The 23686-nt window shown below is 38.4% G+C and overlaps 2 protein-coding genes across 2 annotated transcripts in view; both read right to left on the reverse strand.

Moving 5' to 3' along the window:
- Positions 1-3504, reverse strand: part of thoc2 (THO complex 2) — a 25306-nt gene extending 21802 nt beyond the window's left edge. The window contains exons 1-3 of the mRNA XM_022762418.1: positions 3409-3504; positions 868-923; positions 79-170 (exon numbers count right to left, since the gene is read on the reverse strand). Coding sequence (XP_022618139.1) covers positions 79-170; positions 868-923; positions 3409-3473 — 213 coding nt within the window. The 5' untranslated portion in view covers positions 3474-3504. The remainder of the gene's footprint in view (positions 1-78; positions 171-867; positions 924-3408) is intronic.
- A 1221-nt stretch (positions 3505-4725) lies between these two features.
- Positions 4726-22693, reverse strand: LOC111234287 (cohesin subunit SA-2-like). Its single transcript, XM_022762285.1, has 34 exons — positions 22523-22693; positions 19460-19586; positions 19258-19336; positions 18685-18843; positions 18359-18455; positions 18200-18276; positions 17839-18043; positions 17561-17712; positions 16318-16391; positions 15922-16045; positions 15202-15300; positions 14976-15055; positions 14636-14743; positions 12310-12418; positions 11993-12110; positions 11746-11849; positions 11554-11646; positions 11356-11445; positions 11060-11263; positions 10878-10948; positions 10634-10721; positions 10450-10530; positions 10090-10182; positions 9791-9965; positions 9545-9684; positions 9353-9454; positions 9043-9191; positions 8790-8918; positions 8473-8681; positions 8071-8308; positions 7644-7754; positions 7398-7524; positions 6824-6901; positions 4726-6109 (listed from the first exon to the last, which is right to left on the reverse strand). The coding sequence occupies exons 2-34, from the start codon at positions 19501-19503 to the stop codon at positions 6086-6088; spliced, it is 3831 nt and encodes a 1276-aa protein (XP_022618006.1). The 5' UTR covers positions 19504-19586; positions 22523-22693; the 3' UTR covers positions 4726-6085.
- Between the last annotated feature and the right edge of the window lie 993 nt (positions 22694-23686).

Here is a 23686-nt window from a genome sequence, read left to right on the forward strand (position 1 = left end):
AAAATTTATTTTTACCCAACACAAAAAAAAAAAAAAAAAAACTTAAAAAGAAAAAGAAGAAAAAAAAGGCACTTGTACCATCATGTCCCCAAGGACGCTGGCGACAAGATCCAACTTGAGGTTCCCCTGTACAACTTGCCAACAAAGCTCGTATAAGGCGGCCTGTATATCTGCAGGGGTAAACAGACAAGACAAAAGACACAGTTCATCTAAAACTGCACTGACAGAACTGACAGAAAAAGACCCTTGAACATTAACTGTGAAAATTAATATCCGAAAATTGATCTAAACTGGATTTAAAAATAAAACACAAAAAACTCCCTATGTGAAGTGTTTACCCACAAGAAAGTATTTAACAGAGGCACTATTAACAACAGCTTAAGCCTTGAATGTAAATGGACAGGTCTATGTGAACTTTCAACTGGATGATGTAATTTTATTCCACTCCTCTTTGCAAGTCTTGCCACAAATTCTGAATTGCAATGTACATATTTTACATATGATCATTCCCGTCTGTCAGAAACAAAAACATCAGATGGTGGATGAATTTGAATATTTATCAGTTCAATGGATAGTCAGTTGACTTCTGATCATCCATATAAATAACCTTTTGAATTTCACTAATTTTGCAATTTACAAACTATGGTAAATTAACACTTCAACTTGTCTGACATATTGTATGCCTATTTTGATCTCTTTTTGGTAAACTATTTCAAAATACTTTCTTTTCTTAAATAGCCGATCGATTCAAACTATCATAATTGCCAAGATGAATGCGGGTCTGTGTGTATAACAGGAAAGCTGAAACCAATTGGCAGACGAACAAAACATGAGTGCATAAGAGAACTGAGGTAATTTTCAACTTACCTCTAACCTCACTTCCATGATCTGTTTTCTCTGTAAGGTCTTTGCAGAGTTGTACACTATGAAGTAAAGAGACAAAATTCTGGTCAGTTGGACTACAACAGTCACAAACATTTAAAATATCTCTATCATCATTTAACATTTACTTTATTTAATGTATTCCCACCCAGGAAAACAATGCAAATACAGTGGCTTCATTGGTTACAAGTAACTGCATACCAATATTCTCGTAACATCTGGATTACATATATGCATTTAAGACTATGCCAACACCATACCCTATATAAAATAAGAAATTTGGAGAAACAGGGGGAGATTCCAAAACTCCCAGGAAACTAATCAGACACTTTGTGTTACCTCAATGCTGTCCATTAAAACGTACAATCCAACACACCACAACAGACTAGATGACTATCTCTGCCACTGTTTCAAAACACGCAATCATCTTAATGATTGTGATAAATATCATCTAGCATTAATGATGCTAGGTGCACTTTGAGTACTAATGTACATGGAGTGGTCAGTTAGAGATGCTCAATGGCACAAAACTGGTGGCTTGGTATGTCAGGGCCCTATGGTCAAAAAGCGCAGTGGTTGATATTCACATGATGCTGACAGGCCATTTTCACTACTATAAGCAAAAAGTTATAGCACTAAATCAACTTTCCAACCTGGCCTCTCTGGCTGTGGTTAATCTCATGGTTTCACCATCATAAATGATGGCTGTCAGACACAGACAGATCTAAATATCCACCAAAATTTTAAAAAGCTTGTGAAGAAAAGACATTGTTTGACATGAAAAATAGTGGTTATTTAATAACAAAGTAACACATTACCAACACATGGGAATTTCCCTATTACTTGCAGCTCACCAGAGATGTCACTGCATCCCTGAAGTTATGGGAAGTCTGTAGGCCTTTAACCTACGCCCTCTGATTGGAGGATTTACAACTGTGCTATGCAGACATAATATGTTTATAGCATATCATGCTTTAATCATGTTTTGTGTGATGGGAATTTTTTTTCAACTGAACACCAATTATTTACCACATTAAGTGGCTTCTGGATTGACTGCAGCATTACAGCTTCATTTCAGCTCTGCACAGAGATCATGTTAAATATATGAGATTCTTTACTGTCAGTGCACAGGCAAGATCTGTACCACAGTCAGAGACACAGCTGAAAAGGGAATATAAATGTATAATTTAAATCCATGTTTGATTATTTCTTGAACAGCATTTTACAGATTGCTGGTTGCAACTATCTGAAATTTTTTTCTGTCAAAGTTCTATCAGCTACAGTGAAAGGCTTTACGTACAGGTCTATGAATGAAGTAGTTCGAGTTGGTGCATCTCACTGCAGGCCTTTCTTAAATACGCAAGGCCTACAACCACTAATAGCAGCTAGCACTGTGGGTGAGCCTATTGTGTCTCTGCCTGTACATGATGATGGCGCTCAAGAAAATGAATGACAATTGTATTCAAGCAGCGTTTTTGCTTTGATAAAGCAGCTCCATTCTACCATCACTATTGATATCCAGATGTTGTTAGAAGAAGCTTCTCTCTCTCTATTGTGATACTAAAGTTGATGCTCGCTGTCCAGATATCACCGGTTAGCGCCGAGCACATATTTCTACAGCGGAGTAAAGCTATATGCACTGTGAAATAGCTATCTAACAGATGGGTCTCACAATATCTAGCACAAGTTAACATTAACTGACAATATCTAGCGTTAGCTGGACGTTAACAACATTACGACTAATGTCATCTTATCCAAGAAGTTTTATTTGTCACAGTAAAACTTTTATCGCACAAAATCATTAAATGTCAGTGTTATTTTTTATGCTTCCGTGCCAAGGCAATATAACGTTTAACCAACCATTCTACAACACATACACCGTAGCTAACGTTACAGCTAACTTTCTATAACATTGTTAAGATCCGTTGTTTCCCTCCACTTGATTATCATTATTGTTAACATAGCACAGCGCTGGATAATAAGTGTTTTTTTCCATCAGTGGCGCATCAGTTGGCTGTTGGCAGTTAGCACTGTTTATTAACTTGAACTATTGGCACGAAATTTCTTCCATTTAGAAAGCTAACCAGTACGAAATCGGTGCAACACAAGAGTGAGCTAATAGGATGCTAACTAGCTTAGCTTTGATAGCCATCGTGTTTACAAATTAAGGAAGGGTCTAGTGGGAGCGTAAACTAGCTAGATAGCCTGCACATAGCTAATGTTAGCCAGTTACATTTAAGTGAAGCATCCACTCTATTAAATGGAGTAAATCAATTGTATTCGCTATCAAATTTCAACAACACACGAGTTTCTTATTTTTTCAAATAGCAGCACTAGTTGATGTTAGCAGGCCACTTGAGCTGTTTTTTAGCTTGCTAACGTTACCGCTTATGTTAGCCACAGCAGACACTTGACAGGCTGGCCTTGAACTGCATTGCCAGCTACGTAATTTTTATCAGCTATCACTCAGCAACTCCTAAAGCACTACAATCCTCTAACACAGTGGTAAAATTCATATCTACTCACAACTCGTGTTTTCCTGATTTTTCCCAGTTTTTGATCCATTCACCAGGGAGGATAAGTGTCGCCATCTTCCATACAAACAGCCCCGGATGTCTAGTTCATCATGGCACACACAGGGTCAAATGTGGTGGTTAGCTACTGCTGCTGCCGCTGCTGCTGATGCTAGCTCAGTGCTGCATGGTGGAACACTGGGCTGTGTCTGAAGGCTTTGTTAATAGGGAACTTAATGTTCTGAGTGGTGGTGTGCGCGTGCACCTCAGGGATCAGTTTGTTGATTTGAAATGGTAATTAACAATGTCTTTGACTATATAACGTGTTAAACTGCATTAACAACACAATTTCAAACTAAAACCTCTGTTTTTTTGTGTTCAAGTGAGCTACCGGTCTCATTTGGACAAGCTAATCACCGTTTTCTTGAAAGTCTGCTACGATATAAGAAGGAAAATATTAAATTTATGAAAGTTTAAAAAGTAAAATTAAGACAGTATTTCTGTATGTCCTTCAAGTTCTCAATTGTAACTATGGACTGACAGCCATGTCACACGGTCGCAGATGGTTTATTCTTTCATGTTACATCTCCAGACATAAATACAAATCTTAAAGGATGCAATGGGCACTTTGTAAATAGAATAAAAACACAAATTTAATATACACAAATATTTGTATATATGTGTAAACATACAGATGTATGCACATTATCAGCAGTTCAATGCAAAACGGAAAAGATCCAAAATGAAATGATTGTTAATTTACAGGCAATTCTAGGATGTTTTTTCTCATCTGCCTAACATGAATTGTTATGCATGTATATGGTAATATTTAAGACCACGTGATCTGTTTCTCCAGTTTATGGGGAGGTTGTGAGGAAATTAGGAATTTGTTTGCAACTACAATAAGAACACACCCTTTTCCATAATATCTTAGGCTGCCAGCCAGGCCAATACACAGAGGTAAAGAAATATCGCAACAATCCACTGAAAGACAGACATGTATTGTAAGTATACTTGCAAATTAGTAGGTTAACTTGAATAGTTACATTCTATTTCTTTAACCTTTCCCTAAAATTTCAAGCAAACAGAAACTGCAAATATGAAATAAGCACCAATTCACAATATATTACACATTTGTGACTGTATAATATACAATTCTGATACTAGAATAGTTGACTAAAGAATTCTAAAACTTTGCAATTTATAACAATCCTATAACTCTTATACACACAACAGTGGTACACCAAATAAATTGGCTTTTTGAAAAAATCCTCTGCACACTTGCAAACTGGGAAAAAAACAACACAAAACAAACAACACACACCCTTAATCATTTTTCAAATCCTTCCTTTTAAAGATTGCAATTATGGCATGTCCATGTTGTTAGATATTAGATAATATACAATGGAGAAAAATATTCAAGATATAGGAGAGATTACATGTTTAAGGTTGAGTCAAAATTTTATGTATGATATGGTGAATCCTCCAAATATTAAAAAATAATTTTAGATGCAGCCAACACTTTGTCAAATTACTACATTTGAGCAATTGTAGTTAGCAATTACTTTTTCACCCATTTGTTATAGAGATGAAAAGAAAATACAAACAGCTGGCCATATCTATAGTAACATAATCATTTCCATTAAAAAGGATTATTTCAGCATCTATGTGAAATAACATGATTAGAAACCATTAATTTACATTTGATTGTCATTACAAAATATCTATAAATGAAAGTAATCTATAAGGTATAAAAGCAGAACACATACATTTCTAAAAAATACCATCACAAAGAAATCTGAGAATGCCGTATATCATTTGTGGCAAGGCCTTTGAACAGTATGAGACGCCAGTTCACATTATACTTTACTGTGTACATGTTTCAATATATGGCTACATGCCATGCCAAAATCTACAGTTTAAGAGTACACTAGGTGAACACAATATCACTAACACCTTTACAATGCAGTCCAATTCAATAGCCCTGAAATTAATGCAGATTTTTTGAAGCTTATGATGTTCAGTTTTGTTTCGATTGCGTCAGTGAGGCGTTGATTGGAGCCTTTGATAATTTTTAAAAAATATGGCTGTAAAATTACCATAGAGTTGAATAAACACCCCTGTGACGAAGTGCAGTGTCATTATAGTGTTCAAAAACAAATGAACAATACAAGCATCATAAAGGTAGTATTATTTTGCAGGGCTTTAATATTTCTATCAACTTGTGTTCATGAAATTGTGTTCACCTCATCTGTATATTGGCCACTATGTATTTACAACAGACAATTTTTGTCTACTGAATGAAAAAGATTAAAGGTATATATTATTAATTTGAATTTCAGTCTGTTACTGCCCCCTCACCATGCACCTGCCACATAATGTCTGTACTGGCACTTTTATTAACCCAAACAGCTTCACCTTAGTTAAAGCTAACATCAAGTTGTTTTTTGGGCAATGGAAGAAAAACAGAAACATTTCTCCTGCAGTGTGACAGAAGTCTGGTGTGTGGAAATATCAGAATAAAATTCAAATTCAAGCTCTCCCTCTAAATTTTAACAAAGTGTTGAAGAGGCAAACATTGGTGTCTCGCAAACCATTTATAGTAGTCCATTTTGCTCCATTCTGATTTTCACAGATAACAGTCATCCATCTTATCTTCCAAGGATTTTGATGACACATTGTCCTTCCTTTTAGTACATTGAGACATTGAGAACCTAAAAACAAACACAAATGTATTTTAGTAAAATCTGATATAACAATAAATCCACAATAAACCACAAAAACAATATTTTAGCCAATGATAAATTATATTCTATATATTTTTCCTACTTTTTGGTGGGGGTTATTCATTGTCAACTATGGTTTTCATTTTATTAAAAACAAACAAAAAAACAGCATTTGGGACTTGTGTATTTGTTAAAAACAGTACAGCATCCACACCAATTACTACAGGATCGAGAAATAACTAGTATTTCAGTTTTGTGTAGACAGTATATTCTGTAGGTATTTCAACAGTGTAATAAACTGTGATTTTATCAACATTTCAAGTGAAAATTTCATGGCTTTTTGCCATTAGGGTGGCCTGGGAATCCAATGTAAACAATGTTAATCGAAGGTGACTATTGCTGCTGTCCTCCATCATGGAGAAAGCTATGAATGTTTCAGAACCACCTTTAGCTGATGAGTATTTGATACACAAAAATTGGGTTTTTGGTGAAAGTGGTTATATCCAACTTTAGTGGTCATAATTGTCCTTAAATAATGACTCATGATCATTAGAGAACGGAGTTACCTCAAGATAACCGGCCTAAACATTTATGAGAAACAATGGGCACCCACCTACAACAACAAATATAAGGTTTACATATTACATTTTAAAAGAAGGAAGAAATAAGTGGATGGTTTTATAAGAAGTGGAAAATCCTTACCGAATCATCCATAATGGAAGATGGATCAAAGTAGTCTGGCTTTAGTTCTGTTCTTTCTCTGCGATTCTTTGATGCCGGCTGAAAAATAGCAGCTCAGTCAGAACAAAGCACCACAAAATGTGATTTGAGCTTCATAATAAAAAAAAAATATAAACATATGAAAAGTATATACATTAATTGCGGCAATTAAATACTACACATTTACTCGGGTAGGATGAAATAATTCACTTTTAGTTTTGTGCAAATTCTAATATTCTAAAATTTGACAATACAGGAAGGGAATAAGACTACTTAAGTTTCCATGTATACAGTGATCACACACATTCACATACACTATATGCACCATCATCAAATCAACGTGTGTTGTTGCTGTTTTTTATTTGGAGGAAAACTTGCTCATAAAGTTAATGCCAGTAAAATATGACTGGACCATAAAGGGACATTTGATTTTTGCTGACAGTTAAAATGTGGTTGCAGAGCTTGTAACATTTACTATAAATATGTATACAAGGCACTGTCTGTTTGCATTTCTTTTATAGAAACACAGAATCAAGATTAACATTTCTTGAATTACCAAATCGATGTCAATTGTGTCAAAATCCATGCCCTCGTTGATGTCCTCCAAGCGGTCCTCTGATGACATCATCACATCCTCCACTATTGGCTCTTCATCATCCTCCATGAGTCCAGAGCCTCGGCGACTGAGGAATACACACTGATTGTTAGGGGATTGTTCTTTTTTCAGATACCGTCTATTGGTTGGATGTTATTATCAAAAACTGTTAAACCCCCCAGCTCTAAATTTTACTCTGAATCTTACATTGCTTGCTGCATGTGGTTCCTCATCTTGGCATAGTGCATGCTAACCCGCTCTTGCTGCTGACGGGCTTCAGCTTGTTGCCTCTGTGTCACCATCCAAGTAACCTGGGTACTGTGGGGCAGTATTTAACATGACTTCATAAGGCTCATAGTTTAACAGAAATAGCACAAGATACTGTAAACAGTAGCAATATTTGCAAATGTTAATTTCAAAGTAAGGTAAAGGAAAAGTTACAGTTGCTTAAGAAAGATTTTTAATAAATTTTCTAAAAAATGTCTAAACATGTTTTCACTTTGTCATTTTGAATTATTGTTTGTAGATTCATGGGCAAAATGGAAATTATATCTATTTCAAATTAAATCTGCAACACAATAAAGTATGTAAAAAGTGAAGGGGTCTGAATATTTTCTGAAGAAGGTTTTCATACTTGTAATCCATGGCAGCCTGGTGGTGATGGTGTGGCTGCTGCTGGGTAGGCACAGGCTGATGGGGATGCTGCTCTGTTGGCATGGTGTATGCGGTCGTGTAGCTGTCCTCTGGCCTCATCTTCTTTGGATCCCTCAGTACCGTAGACGTGAGATGGGGCGAATGCATCATTACTGGCGTTTGCACGTTCTGCTCACGGTTCATCCAGACTGCGTCACTACTGCTGCAGCTGTTCTCTTCTGCTTGAGAAAAGAATTTCTTAAACTCCATGTAGTTTACTGAAGACATGCAGTGGCCATGAGAATGTGTACACCGGGCGCTGGCAGGGGATGATGGCAATTAATGTAAAGGGGTTTACAGAGAAGGTTCCTTACTGACTGAGACACATTGTTGAATTGCTCACCTTCAGGCAGTTTCCTTTTGCTAGCAGTGACTGGCTTGGACTTCTTACTCCTGATGGTGGACCCCCGACTGCTGATCCCACTGATGACAGACATGGTATCATCGTCCCCTCCAGCCTGCAGGGAGTTCCTGTAGGAGATAAGCGGCAGCCAGCAGTCCTCTCTCTGTAGCGCCATCTGAAACGTCATGAATCGCTCCAGGTACATGTGACTGTAGAAGTGACAGAATGACAACAGTCAGCACCTTTTCAGGGTCCCCGCGACAGCTGTGTGTTCACCACAAACATAAATCTCTACACATCTTGTGCCTCAAACTTACACTGTTCTCTTGTCCTGTCGAATTAGTTTGCTCGAGAACTCGCTCAGAATATCCAGAAACGCTAGATTAAGCGGTGGACTCCCCTCTCCTTGGGGACTAGGTTCTTTAAAAGCAAACTCAATTCCATCCCTAAAACAAATACAAGCGAAATAATGAATGAACAGCTTTCCTCATTAAAAAACACGTCATTGTAAGACCTGACATGCATGCCAAGCTGTAAACCACATGGTCTTGGATCAGGACTGTTCCTTACTTATGTAACATGGCAATAGCCTCCCTGGTCTTCAACTGATCCAAGCCAAAAGTTAATGAGAAGCGCCGAGCAAGCTCTTTAATACCGCAGAAGGCTGACGATGAGCGGTCACAATTGAAGCCAAGTTCAGACAACATCTCATTGAATAACTATAAAAGGAAGAAGAACAAAACATTATATGTCTTTACAGGTGGTTTCACAGCTGAGAGGCCTGAAACTTAGACTATCTAAAAAAAAATGAAACAAGACAACAATAAATATGTTGTCTTTTTACAAATTACTAAGTCCCCACCCAGGCCAGGAATCTTACCTTTTGCAGGCTCAATATGAGTGTCTTTGCGCATTGTATTTTGTCGATTTGTCTGGTTTTACTCATGGTTTCCTTGATGATATCTCCATAGTCATTGTAATACTAAGGAGAAAAGGATGCAATACTGTTAACAAGAAGGGCAGGGCTGGAGGAATTTTTTATAATTACTAAAAAAAAAGGATTAAAACCTACCCTCATATACTGTTTAAATATATCTGCTCCAGTGTCAATTTCCACAACATTGTAAATTATTAATTTGCAATAGGCAGCTAGAAGGTTTCTTCGCTTGTGCAGAGCCTCGATTTTACTGGCTTCATCATCTTGCTGTCCGTCTGAAAAACACGTCATTCAAACATTAAAAATATATATTATCAGTTGTCCATGCCCCACTTTTCAAATTTTAGTGTGGTTGGTTAACCTAATGGTAATGACTCTGACCTGTGCTGTTGCTGTCATCATCCTGATCAATGAACACTTGATCCATGATGAAGTTGAGCAGCTCTGCCTGCAAAGAAGAGTCTGGCGTATAGACCAGAGACTCCAGTTGTTCCCGGCCTGAAGACATAATTTGGTGGCTGAAGATCAATAGCAGATCACATAGAATGGTGAAGGCCTGGAATAAACACAACACCTCAGCATTTATGACAATACTGACTGACCACATTTTCAGCTGTAGTGAACGATGGCCATGTAGAAACATCAGGAATAAGAGAACAGTCCTGTCAGCATAATCCCACCTGCTCCTTGACTGCGGTGTTGATGCTGTTTAGGTAACGCTGACACATTAAGGAGAAGGCTCTCATTTGCTTTCTCAATGTCACCATATCGCCCTAAAAGGAGCAAATGTTCAGTTAGACTGTCCTGTAAGTGAACAAAGTGCAATCCTTTCAAATCGAGCAGATAACAGTTAGGACTGTTCAAGTATTGATAGATCTATATGATTTAAAAAAGTAACTCCGCCTTCAACCACTCCTCGAGAAGTAAAAATAATGGTGATATATATAAATAATATAAATAGTGAAATAATAGTTTTCTTGAAACAATCTAATGACAAAGAAAAGATCTGTAAAGGTTAATGATCAATAACATGTAAATACCTTTAATGAACTGCCATCTGAAACCTTTGCTAGATGCCACAGGACGATGTAATGTGTGCACTGCATTGCATGAATCACAATCTGAGGGGAAGAAAAACAGGCAGATCTGATGATGTTCCACTCAGTGACTGAAATTGTTGTAACTGATAATGTAGACAGGACTGTACTGTTAGGGCTTTGATACCTGTTCAGGCATATCCCCATTCTGCAGACCTGTGTTGAGTAGTCTGTAATTGCTGGTGAAGAGATCCCACTTGGAGAGGTCATGTGCACTGGAGGGAGAAAGAAAAAACAAAAACAAAAAAATAGTACATATTAGTATAATTTACATTCATGCAAATGTTACTATTCACAACTTATCTCATCAAAAAAAAACCCAAAATCGATGACTACTGAAATCATTAGCACAATCACGTCAGTTTCTTTACTTGTGGAAAGCGCTGATTTTCTTGAGTGTCGATAAAACCTGGTAGGCATCATCATCATCTGGTTCTTCACCCTGACAAATAAGAGATTCAACCCTTGAAATCCTGGATGTTCACTCTTTGCCCTTGCGCTTGTGAACATGCTTTCAAACAATCCATGCAAAAAAACATCTTACAGCACCGACCTCTTGCAGGAAGTCCTCCAGGAGTCTACTGAACTTGTCTACGAGCTCATCAAGAAGCTGGGAGCGGGCAATGTCCACACGGTTGAAGATGGTGAACTCTTCATTGCAGAGATAGTGGTAGGTGGTAGAGCAGGCCTCCAGGACCTCAATGTCTGTGTGCTTATCTACCACCTCCCAGACTTGCCGTAACAAGGCATCCAAGTGCTTTATGACAACATGAAAACACATAATATAATGTGGTACTGCGGGCAATTTGAAGTCGCATAATTTTGGAACAAATGTGAAAACTGACAAACCTTTTCTAACCGGCCAGTTGTGTAGATGTCAAGATCAAAGTACTTTGGTATTTGTAGCAAATTGGTCACCTTATCGATATCAACACAGTACTATGAAAAGGAAAGAGAGCAGTTAGGTTGAATGTTGAGGGACACGTTTTCAAGTAAATATACAAGTTAACTCAGTTGTTGGATGTAGAGCAGAATATAAGTATTCACCTTTGCCAGTAATAGAGGCAATGCAACGGCAAACATTTCCGTGATCCGTGTCCGATCATCCAGCTGCGTCTTCTTCTCCTTTGCAGTCAGGACCTTTTTCATGAATAAAAACCCAACCGTGTTAACAACATGAAATCATTCAAGAAACACACTCAACGCTCTCTATGTTGAGCATTATGACCAGACACTCACCCTCTTCCCTGTGCCTCTGCCTACTGGCGGGTGGCATTCACAGGCCTGCCGAATGGCACAGAGCATGATCTCGACCAGAGCCGTCTCCTGTCGATCAGTCAGGGCTGAAAATCGCAGACACATAAAGTTACTGACAATGTAATGATGAGTCTTTCCCTACTAAGTGAAGTACCAAAGAAAAACAAAAGAGTGGAAAAACTAAAGGTTCCTTTTGTTCGTACTGCAGTAGAAAAGCCTCCCTCCTTACCCTCCTCTCCCGGCATGGGCTCATCCAGCAGCAGGCTGATCATAGTCTCCCAGTCCTTCAGCAGTTCTGACGCACACTCCCACAAGCTATCCACCAAGTAGGCCCCATGTTCATGGAGCTATGAAACATCAAATGGTTAAATTTGATTGTTATTTGATTTAAAAATGGAAACAACAAACAATTACACATTTATCTAATCCCCTCCAAAATGAAAATTAAGATTTTAACCCTCAAAATTAAATTGACAGACATAAAAAAATTTTAAGGTAATGAGCTCAGGGTCAACATCCAGAAGTGAGACACAAAGGTCTGGTTACCTCGCTCTCCAAGAAGAAGAAAACAGTAGTTTTGATAAGACTGCCATTGAGGCTCTGCCTGCCCCTCCTGGGTAATCCCTCTTCCTCTTGTCCTCGATGACTGAAGAGCCTTCAATCAGCACAATACAAAAGACCGTTAAAAATGTCTGGTGAAGGTGGAATAAATGCTTGCAGTCAAGTGTGGGTGTCACATACATGAAGTCACAGATTAGAAGATTTTGTGATTTCACTGGATCACAGTCTTAATTTATCAGAGTTTGCATGCTTCATGATACACAAGCTCAGGTTACATGCATGTATCGCATATATTTTGAAGTACAATTGATGCATTATATAGGTACCGCGCAAAGTGCAATGCAAGTGTCTTTGTTAGTTTCAGACCGACACAATTGTCAGCTGCCCGTATCATTACTCGTACCCCCTCCATCCACCACATCACTCCTGTCCTCCAACAGCTCCACTGGCTACCGGTTCAGTTCCGTATTCATTTCAAAGTCCTTCTATTAACATTTAAGGCCATCCACAACCTCGCCCCCCCATAGCTGTCCGACCTCCTTCATGTTCCCACTCCCTCCCGCTCCCTCAGATCATCTTCCTCCACACACCTGTCTGTCCCCTCCGCCCGTCTCACCACCATGGGGAGTAGAGCATTCAGCCGCTCTGCTCCCCGTCTCTGGAACCTACTACCACCCCAACTCAGAAATATCGATTCATTCCCCCATTTCAAATCACAACTCAAAACACATCTGTTTAAAACTGCCTTTTCCATCTGATGCCAATTGCTCTGTCACTTTTGTATTGTTTTTATTTTTATATTTCATTTTTATTGTTGTTAATTAATTAATTAATTCTTAATGTGTTTTAATCTCAATTTGTGTAACTGTGTACGGTGTCCTTGAGTGCCAAGAAAGGCGCCTTTAAATAAAATGTATTATTATCATTATTATTATTTTCCTGTCCAGCGCCCACACTTGCGCTTATCTGTGCGTGTTGGTCTTAAAGTGAGGTGTGGTCTGGTGCATTGTTGGAGCATTGCTATCTTGAGGCAGCGGAAAGTGATTGCACGATTGACCTGCAAAAACCTTAAGTCAGTGGCGCAGTATTTCACTGGTATTTTGTAGCAGAGTGTGCTGAAACCAGCTTAAAAGTTGGGATAAATCAGGTGAGCATTATAATACAGCCTCAGAAGGTCGAAGCGTTCTTTGTGACATGTTGTATAACATTGTCATGTGTTATGGATGTCTCTTGCATGAGGCTCATTCTTTATAATACCTGGTAAATCCTCCACAGTGCTTCCCATTCATCACCTAAATTTGTCAGCACAGTTTCATAACGAACCGAAGATTTATGCGCACTTCTCATCGTATAACATAAAATATTTCTAACGTTGTGATTCGTGCCGTTACCTCACTGTAGAGCTGTGCGCAGAATGTTGATTCGCTCGGCCCGTCTTTGCCCCTAAGAGTGTACAGAGCTGCTGTGTGTGCCAGAACTGGGCTCACTGGTCAGGACTGGACTCACTGTTCAGTCACAATATGTAAACAACCGACGCAAATAGAATCTAACTCTGTGTGATTCACTGCGCCATTATAATAGCAATATGCAAGGGGCAAGCACCCCTGGCTTTTAAAGGGAATGGGAGATGGCACTGTGATTGGTTTATTGGATGTTATGCCCAAAACACTCCCATTAATAACTAAGAGATTAAGTATAACATTTTTGAACCATAGGCCTGGCGCCACGCGATTCAGACATGTGTTTTGGATTGTTGAAATAAAGCCCTATGTGTTTGTTGGATTCAACATAACCCCTGCCCTTGACAGTTTTCTTGTTTGTACTTAATTTAATCTAATGTGTTTCACAGTTAACTTGGCTACACACCAACATATTGTTTTGTACTTCTGTTTTTGCAGTAAAACAAGGTCACTGCTGCAGTCCACTGTTATGAATCCAAGCTCACTACAATCGCCATCCTCCATAAAGGAGCCTCTTTCCAAGCCCACAAAGGGTGAGTGTAGTGTAGTGCAGTAGAGGTGAAATATTCCTTTCAGCGCTTCTTCCTCTTTGCCCAAGTTAGTCTCAGATTTCTGTCTGGCTGAATGCTGAACTTCTTGACAAAACACAATCCCAATAAGATTCGGATGAATGAAAAAAAACTTTTGCCATTCGCCGTCAAGCTGTCCAATCATTCTGTGCAACTATTCAGGCTGATAACTGTCACTAAAATCCTGTTATATGTTGGAAAAATTACATTCACTTTCAGCAACAGTTCAACTGCATCTTTAAACAATAAAAACTTACTTACACTTACACACAAAACACTTACTTCTTAAACAGAAATTCTCCTGCTGAAACAGCGATGGGTCGATGTGCTGAGTAAACCAGGTGATATACACTCTCACAGTCCTCTGCCGTCAGAACCTCATCACTACTTCTGTGAAAGGAAATGTGTCCTGTCTCAGTGATAGATCCCAGTTTAAAGAATTTGAAGATAAGCATACAGAACTAGCCTTAAATGTAAATGGTTTGTTTAAAATTTTCGAACATAATGTCATCATGTTTATCATGTTGACTTTAAATTATGTTTATAGAATAACATAAGAGGCCTTCATAAAACAAAATTAAATACAGAATATTTACATTCAAGAGGAGGGGAGGTTACTCACTGTAAAACAAGAGTCAGAAGTTTAATGGCTTGCACTGCAACGTCATATTCCTTATCCAGAGTCATAGACACAATGCGGTCCTGTCAATGAGAGTGCGCTCAGGTCTCAGATACAGTATCTTAGCTATAGGATCTCCATAACATTGTTTGTCAGATCATGTGTGGGTATAATACAACTGTTACAATAATACAACTGTGATGCATGAGGAACCTCTAACTGGGCTTACCTTGAAGCGGCTTGTGAAGAGCTCCAGTCGAGCGCTGAGCTCTCTGTTGTAGTAGAGGCCTTGCAGGGCAGTCAGGCACTTCAGTCGCACCTCACCTTGCTGAATGTCACAATAAAAATACATAAAATATTTACCATATTTGAATGCCAAAAACCAGGTGCTTGTTGTGCCATTACCTCAATTAAACCTGTTTATTATTATTATTATTATTATTATCATGCAACATATGTTGATAAGAGGTCTCCTAAACAACGGGATGGGACAAGATAGAGAAAACAGGGACCCGTTGGGATATTACTATCCCGTTGTTGCTTTTCAAAGTAAAAGCCTTCCAACAAAGAGGACTACATATGACTTGTGTTCTGAAGTGGCTACAGGACATTTTGACTGATAGTCCGGTTAGAAGTTGGTCTAAAGTCGGACACATTTGAACATTTTTGTGGTTTTTAATCACTTCATCAGCTTTTCTTAAGCAAGCTGGTTAGGTGAAAACTTCCAACAAATACACACAAATCAAGGTGAGCAATGCTGTTTCCTGTGATACTGTTCATGTAATAACTTTGAAGAACCAAATATGATGATGTTAAAGATCCCAGTCTCACATAGGAAACTGCAGGCCTGAGATCAGAAAAAAGTCATGCCATGAAAAGTCACCCAACAAAGAAATTCTGTCTGCTTTCATTTGTTTATACACAACACAGATGCTGTATGTTAGCCCACCTTGTCATGCATTGTCCAGCCAACATACTTCAGGTAGCTATCATTGAGGAAGGCGTCACTGTACAGCTTCATCCACACTCCAATCTCCTCAATACAAATAGCTCGGATTTCAGCAATGGCATCACTGGCAAACACAACAGAACTGATTACAATTAGTCATTAGGCCTATAAAATGTAAGCCAAACTGTTGAGAAGTGTTAGATTTCCAACTGAAATAAAAACAAAAAAAATGTGCACTCATAGTGGTGCTGACATTAAATTTACACTAGAGGGCATCAAATAGCAAAAAATGAACATTGCAAAGTCCTTGCTTGTTGAGATAAGACTCAAGTGTTGTCAGCACCTCAGTGAAATCTCACAGTCAACGTAATGTAAGGCGATGAAGGATTCACATACCGATATCTGTGAACAAACACTCCTTTGAAAATTGCATTCATCATGTTTTCAATTTCATCTTGATTTTCTTGAAGCTGAAAGAAAAACACAAATTGATACTTAATAATTTGCATGAAAAAAAACAAAAAAAACAAAATTCACTTGTTCTGCCCTGTTGAACCCCCACACTCAAAAGGTATGAATTTCAAGAGGTTTTGCAGGTGGATAAATATTTTCTGCGATGTCAAAGGGTAACGATGGAATTATCTTTTTTATTTATTTTCTTTCTTTATTTTTGTTTCTTTTTATATTTTTGTTATTTGTGGTACATTTCAGCCAATAATGTGTTGGTCAGCCTCAAGACCGCTGGTTTCATCTGAAGAAGTAAATCCTTGAATATGTCTTAAAATGTAATATGTAAATACTGTATATAGTTTCATCTTAAAAGGATGAATAATTTACTAAAACATATGTTGGTGATAATATCCAGCCATTAATTTGGTTCACTATTGAGTATTTACAGCAGCAGCACATTCATCATGATGCAGTAACATGTCACCCAGTGTTTTAATAGTTTGGGATAAAAATGGAGGTCTATGGAATAAATTTTATATTTCAGCGGCATAAATTCATTATTCATTATTTTGGTCTTTCATTGGGATTTATTGACATTCAGAATGTAGAACATCATCAGTCTCATAATTTTCTCATTTTCAGACTGCACGTGTTCATGAGGACGTGTGAGTTTGTTTCATCATTGGCATAATCAACGCCCCCAAAATTTCCATACAAGGAAACCTGCTCCGTTCCATGTTTTTTTTTTCAGAAAAAAATTCACCAAATAGTAAAAAGAATTTCATACAGTGGATTTAGCGATGTATTGTGACAGAAATAAAGAGGGAATGATGTAATATATGATGAATGATTTCTAAAGCAAAGCACTCTATGACTAATATGGGAGGCAGTCAAAGGGATGAGACAGTCATGGAGATACCAGATGAGAGAATATTGCAGCCTACAGCAGGTGACACTACACTGTCAGTGCAACAGAGGATGACATGAGACAAAAAGCTGCATAAAGACCCTGAGGCAGTTTTGGAGTGAGAGAATTTTCCTACAGCTTGTTGTGCCGAAATATACCAATAAAATCATAAACTCTAGTCCTATTTAAATTCTAAACCTCTCTAAAACCTTACTCTTTAAGCATTTGCAGTGATAGTCAAAGTGTAGTTACAAGTGTTAGACAACTCATTTTTCTTCTCACCTCTTTACGCTTCTGTAACAAGAGCTCCAACCTATCATTGGCCCTCTTTGCAATGACCTTGTTCCTTTCCGCCTCATACTGTCTCTGTGTGTTGTCCATATTGATGCTCAGGTTCAGAGCAACGTTCACCAAGGCTGTCATCAACTTCATGGCTAGCACAGATGACAAAGTTCAGATACACACCTGAAGCAACAACAGCTTCCGGACAATAACAGCATGAGCATGCAGAGAGAGCCTGGAGCAGAAATGCAGAACGCCAAAGTGCACTTTAAACTGACCTGCGAGTGTGCTTGTATGTCTAAATGCCCTGACCTGCGAGTCAGACAGGCCGGTGAGCAGTGAGATGACTGTGTCCATCATATACTCATCGTAGATGATGCTGTACTGACACTGACGCACCAGAACTGCGATGAAGTCACAGAAGCTTATCCTGAATTTCTTCCACTGTGGGCCTGACAGAGTTAATGGATAATCCCCGCTGTCCTGGTTGATAGTAACAGAGAGATAATCAGAATCAGATCAGGAGTATCACATTTGTTTTATACTGTTCATTCCTCTTTAGATATGTCAAATTTAAAGCATCTCTGCTTTTGTTTTAAAATAAGTTCATTTTAATTTTAAAAAAACAGCCTGCATCACCTCATCAAACTCCTCAGTCATTTTTCGAATGATCTCTGAGTTCTGCATATGTCTGAACATGTCTCCACTCACAGCACCTGCGTGAACAATCACACAATATCAGTAAAATTCAGCATATTCATTTGCTTTCAGTCACCTACTATCATGTCAGATACTTACCTTTACAGCCAGAGCACTGAATGAAGAAGTTGATTAAGTCCAAGAGAGCAACGTCCCTGTCGTGTTTGTATGCCTCAATCCAGTCATCAACAACGGACTAGAAGATAACACATTGGAAACAAATCTCAAAATATCACTGCATGTTAGAGATGACGACGCTATGCCAGCACCACTGCTCAAAGACTTATCCACAACCCCATCATAGTTTAATCAGTATGCAAAAAAATGACTCACAGCTACCACACCAGTCAAAAGCGATGAAAAAAAGTTGAGATGAAACTAAAAAAACAAGGAATAATCTTTTCACCATACTGCGATGCACTCACCTGTGTGGCACTCTTCCCCATTTTAATCACCTCGAACAGGGTCATATTCTCCATCCCGTTCTCCTGATGATGGCCATTCACCCAGCCAAGACCAGGGCCCCTCCCTGCTCCCCCACCTTTGGCCTTGTCTCTGAGTGCCTTTCTCCCTTTCTTGGCTGCCTGTTGGGAAGAAAGATGTTCAATGGAAGATTAAGGTTTTATTGTGCTATCATACCTCTGAGCACAGTGGACAAGCATTGCATGTGCATGTAGACTGAATACCTTATCTGGTTACTGGGAATTTAAAATCTGTCACAGCGTGGGACTAAAACGTATTACAGACATTTGATGCAGACAGTGATGCAGCATTAACTTATTTTCTGATCAGGCACAGCTGCAGCATATTATCACACTGCTACTACTCTGTGTCAGTCCTGTGATGTACAAGGAACAAAACACCCTGGACTGCCAGGGTGTTTTATTGCATTCCACCCAATGCATGCTGGGATTTGCTAAAGCCATCCTGTGACCCTGGTTACTCATGGACAGGTATGGAAAATTGATAAATGAGGACATATGGTTTGAAAAACATACCATGCCCTTTCCCGCCTTCGCATTTTTGCCATCATGATCCTCAAGGTCCGTATCTGAAGACAACTGAGAATCTGCCTCTCTGTGAACAACACAAAAAGTAATTACAAACTTCAAACATAACATTTAAGTTCCTAGGGATAGGAAGCAAACATTGAAAGACATGTTTAATTTGATGATAAATTTTCTGTGATCCACTGCTTACTGAGGAAACTGAAACTCTGTGTGCAAATCCTGCGCTGCTATCATTTCTTTAACATTTTCTGAATCTGCTGGAGTAGGTGCCTCTACTGCTCTGGACCCCAAGCAAGAAGGTATCTATTCAACTGCACCTGGAAAATAAGACAAAACAGAAGAGTTTGTTAATGAGGGACTACAATTACACAAGCTGCAATAAATCACAAACAAGTCAAAGTATACATTATATAGGGCTCAGTTTCAAGACCCCATGTAATACTCTCGTCATAAAGAACATGTTTGTTTCTTCTGTCAAACACAGCACATTAGTCTAAGATACACCAGCCTGGCAATATGGCACTCAAACACCTCAGTGATATGAAACCAGTCTATAAGCCATGTAGAGATATTATGTTTGGTAAAAGTTGAGAGAGAAAAAGACAGTATTTGCTGTGGCTCATTCAAGGTCACCTCGGTAATAACTATACTGACAGCAAAGTGCTACAACTTATATGAGTCATGTACCTGGGAACACAAGAAATCCCTGAACAATCTTTGTAACAGCTAGGTGGTGATTTCCAGTAGTTGCATGGAAACTGCAAATAAAATAATGCTTGTGTAAATGACTAATTTCCCCCTTATTTATACAGTAGATAGTGAAATTTGGCCCATGAGCTCTCCACATTTTCACACATATCATAACTTAACCACAACTGTAATGTGCATTTATTCTTAAGGCCGAACACACACAATGGGTGCATTTCATAGCTTAAATATTTACATAATTAACTGAATGATTGGTGACAATACCAGTCCTGGTATTATCCATGTTGGCTCTGTTACGCTGTCACAGCTTATTGGAACACTTGAACAGAACAAAGCCATTTTTTTATGTTAATAGTAAAACTGTGCCGACTATGCCAAAATGTCTGTTGTGAAAAAGGTCTAGGCACAGAAAATTAATCATAGATAATTTTGATAATTAAGTTCTTGTTTAAGTCCATTATGCATCAAAAATACTACACATTTGCTGTTACCAGTTTCTAAAATGTCTAAAGATTTACTGCTTTTTTCTGAAGATGCCTCCCTGGGGTCTGGGAAAGTGTGAGATATTTTTCAATATTTTCTGACATTCCTCAGACAAAACAAGTAATTGATTTACCTCATCTAAATAACCGAAGAAGAAAATAGGAATCACTGAATGGAGCCCTGCTTCATTCTCACATCTTGTTCAGAGCTCTTCTCAACAACCAGGCTTTAATGGAGATGCTTTCCTGTCACTGCACTTACTCACTTCCACTCTCCATTCATTTGGCACACTGTGAACTCACAGATCCTGCTCCTGTCTCTAACTGTGCAGACAATTGTGAGCTCCCGAACTGCACAGCTGGAGTTACAGATAACATGGTATTATCGTTTTTGTCATTCTCTCAATCACAACATTTTAGTTCTCTATGGTGTATTACTACCTAGTGCTTAGGTAATTAGATTAATCAATTAGATGATGAACATTGTGATGACTAATGTTGTTTTTGACAGCTGAATAACCGTTTGTCATTCATCAAATAAAAATCCAAAACATTTCCTAGTTAATGCATCACATATATGAAGATTTGCATGTTTTACTTAATTTCATAAACAGTCTGAGTTTATTGAATGCTGTTCAGATAAAATAAACAATCTGAAGACATCAGTTTGGACTCTGGTAAGAAATGATGGGAATCAGGTAGAGCAACTTTGGAAAGCACCAGTAAGTGGTGAAGTCAGTGTTTGGAAATAGGCCCTGCACCAGTCCAATCCATCACAACACAGAAGGTGCAGGGAGCCTTAAATGAAGCTCCATCACCAGGTTTGGAGTACAAAGGAGACAGTTCATAGAAATAACCGTACAGGCTCTGTACAATGGCACTGAAATTTTTTAATCAACCACATTTTATATGAGGGCACTGTGGGAGTTTTTGCAGCTGGACAGTGAAAATTCCTTTAATGACTTTTTTTAAAATCACACTTTCTTGTCTTCCTTTCATTTAGGGACTTGCTACATAAAGAATGGGGGATATCAGGATCGTGATATTGTGTAGTGTTACACTTGGTAGCCACACTTGCAGGCAGGTGATGTGTCTTAATCCTCCCCTACTATTATACTTGTATTGACCTCTTTACCAAAAGCTGAACTCAAATTGCACTGAGCAGGACAGGCTGGTCGTTTTCTAATGGCTACACACTTTGCCATTCGCCAGATGGTTACGTGACAGAGCAGTATGACATCTGTGCGGAGCGACTAACACTAGACTAGCTCTACCACTGGGTTCTTGCTGACTGACACAAATAAAACGGGAAAATCTCTAACTTCAGCATGTTCTGTAAACATGACATGGTTGGTCTTGCTCTGAACTTATAATTCCTAAGACCATTAATAGGAACGCACACACGCACGCGGTATTACATTAGATACTTTCTTGGACAAATAATGTAGAATTCTCATGTATTTATGACAGATCGTGGTGATTTGACTTAAACATGACTTTTAATCTAGAACAAGTCGATCCTAAAACGAGTCTGACACGCGCAGTTGTATACTTCCGAACTACAAACACCACCACAGATGTTTCCTAGCCTGGTGATTCCAATCCACTCTCATCTCTTCGTGACGTGCAGTATCTGCTACTATGGCCAAGCAGCTCTCAGGCTAATGCGAGCTAATCTTACTGATATGCGGTGCTAGCCGAGACATTATCTAGCTACCTGTATAACATATTCTTGACTACTTTATTCGTACCGAACTACGAAAGTCAAGACTTGGATCCACTGTAGGATTCTGATACATTTACAGCCTCAGATTAGTTGCTATGTTGATTAGCACTATCGTTGGCTGAAGCTGGCTAAAGAGACCACTACTTAACACAAGCTGGAGGCTTAGGTCACACCTATTAATCACGTTATTTTTAATTTATTCTGATAAAGTTGCGTTTCTATGATAATGACTCCTGTTAACGTTTATGTCAAGTGTGTGGCCAGCTAGCTAGTATAGCAGCATCAATGACAAACTCCCTGAATGTTAACATTAGCTATCCGCCATTTTACAACTTACCTCGTTTTAAATCAAAGATGGTCTAAAACCAAATAATCCAAACGTTGCGGACTTTGCAAAAAGGATGCTTCCTTTAATTTCCTGCACGAACTGTAATTTTCCAAATCTCAAAAATAATGATTTTATTTGCTAGCTAACGTTAGGAAGCTCCTTGGTGGCTAACATAGCAAGGTACAGTTTGTATTTTCGTTGTTATGAATGCAGCACACACACCACCTGTCGGTGGCACCGTGAACTGCTGGTAAGAGGGGCCATATCCTGCCCATTACTGCTCTCAAGCCCCTCACTTTACTCCTGAATGATCACTCCTTGACCGACACTTATGTTGACAACTGAAATTCATCTGTATGTCCGTGTGAGTGCAGAGGTAATGTATCTTCCTAAATCACATTTGTATATTGCACATAGCCTACATAAAAATGTTAAATTCACAGACGATAATAAATTAGTATGGATGAGATGGAGACCTATGGCCTAACTTGAAGAGACGTTCTCACACACTCAAGAAAAAATCATTATCTTGAAGTGATAATTGAAATTGTCCCACCTAATAACCTGACTTTCCCTAAGTGTTGCTCATCTGTTCAGTGAGCCAGTGGCAAGGACGTCACTTTGTGTTGAAAAGTGAGGGGGACATAAAGGCTCAGATGAAAAAAACATCTTTTAAACAGTCTTCAACATATGATTTTAGACAATGTAATGGGTGTATGGTATGATGTCAGAGTTGATTATTACGATGGGGAAAAATTGCATAAATTGAAAAAACACCAATATCACGTCTACTGTAGAAAGCACCAGTGCATGTCAGTCAGCCAAAACAATAACCACTATCATTTTCCTAAATAATATTTCAAAATAGAAACAACAAACCTAAATGTTAAAAAACATTTTAAACAAATTTTGATTTTACAATCAGCCATTTAAAAAGGTGGTGAGGACTCAAGCTTCCCCATGTAAATGACACCTATGGCAGGTGGTGACTTGTTAGGTTTATAGACTGATTACATAAAAAACATCTGGACATTGCTCTTGTACATTAATTTGCAAAATGTTACACTCTTATCTAATTAGACTCTCAACTACTGTTTCAAGGCACACTGCATTGTGACAATGTAAAAGAAGAGGAATGAATACACTTTCCACACCATCACCAAATTCATGACT

Source organism: Seriola dumerili, unplaced genomic scaffold (genome assembly GCF_002260705.1).
Source record: "Seriola dumerili isolate Sdu_G_001 unplaced genomic scaffold, Sdu_1.0 BDQW01000449.1, whole genome shotgun sequence".
In the NCBI taxonomy this organism is placed as follows: Eukaryota; Metazoa; Chordata; class Actinopteri; order Carangiformes; family Carangidae; genus Seriola; species Seriola dumerili.